This window comes from Egretta garzetta, unplaced genomic scaffold, assembly GCF_000687185.1.
Source record: "Egretta garzetta isolate BGI_Z169 unplaced genomic scaffold, ASM68718v1 scaffold140, whole genome shotgun sequence".
In the NCBI taxonomy this organism is placed as follows: domain Eukaryota; kingdom Metazoa; phylum Chordata; class Aves; order Pelecaniformes; family Ardeidae; genus Egretta; species Egretta garzetta.
Genome location: NW_009258376.1, coordinates 245,670 through 245,922, shown reverse-complemented (window position 1 = coordinate 245,922; position 253 = coordinate 245,670). Strand labels below are relative to the sequence as shown.

At 64.8% G+C, this 253-nt stretch overlaps 1 protein-coding gene across 1 annotated transcript in view; it reads right to left on the bottom strand.

Moving 5' to 3' along the window:
• WDR90 (WD repeat domain 90) overlaps nt 1-253 on the bottom strand; it is a 61,833-nt gene that overhangs the window by 33,293 nt on the left and 28,287 nt on the right. The window contains 1 exon segment of the mRNA XM_035895625.1: nt 77-178. Coding sequence (XP_035751518.1) covers nt 77-178 — 102 coding nt within the window.

Below are 253 nucleotides of genomic sequence, written 5' to 3'. Positions count from 1 at the left end.
GCCATGAGCAGCCGCGCCGCGAGCGCTCCTCACCGCGCCTGGACGTCCCGGCCCCGCGGTCGCGCACCAAGCCCTAGGCCGCTCCGCAGACGAAGGGGAACTGCAGCCAGGTGGCTGTGGATCTGAATTCCTTAAAGAGGTTGGAGAAGGAGATGCGAACCACCTGGTTCTCCTGAGCAGACAGACAGACAGACACACAGAGTTTCAGTCACCCCGCTGGCTTCGGCGGGGAAATACTGCGGGGCGGGAGGCA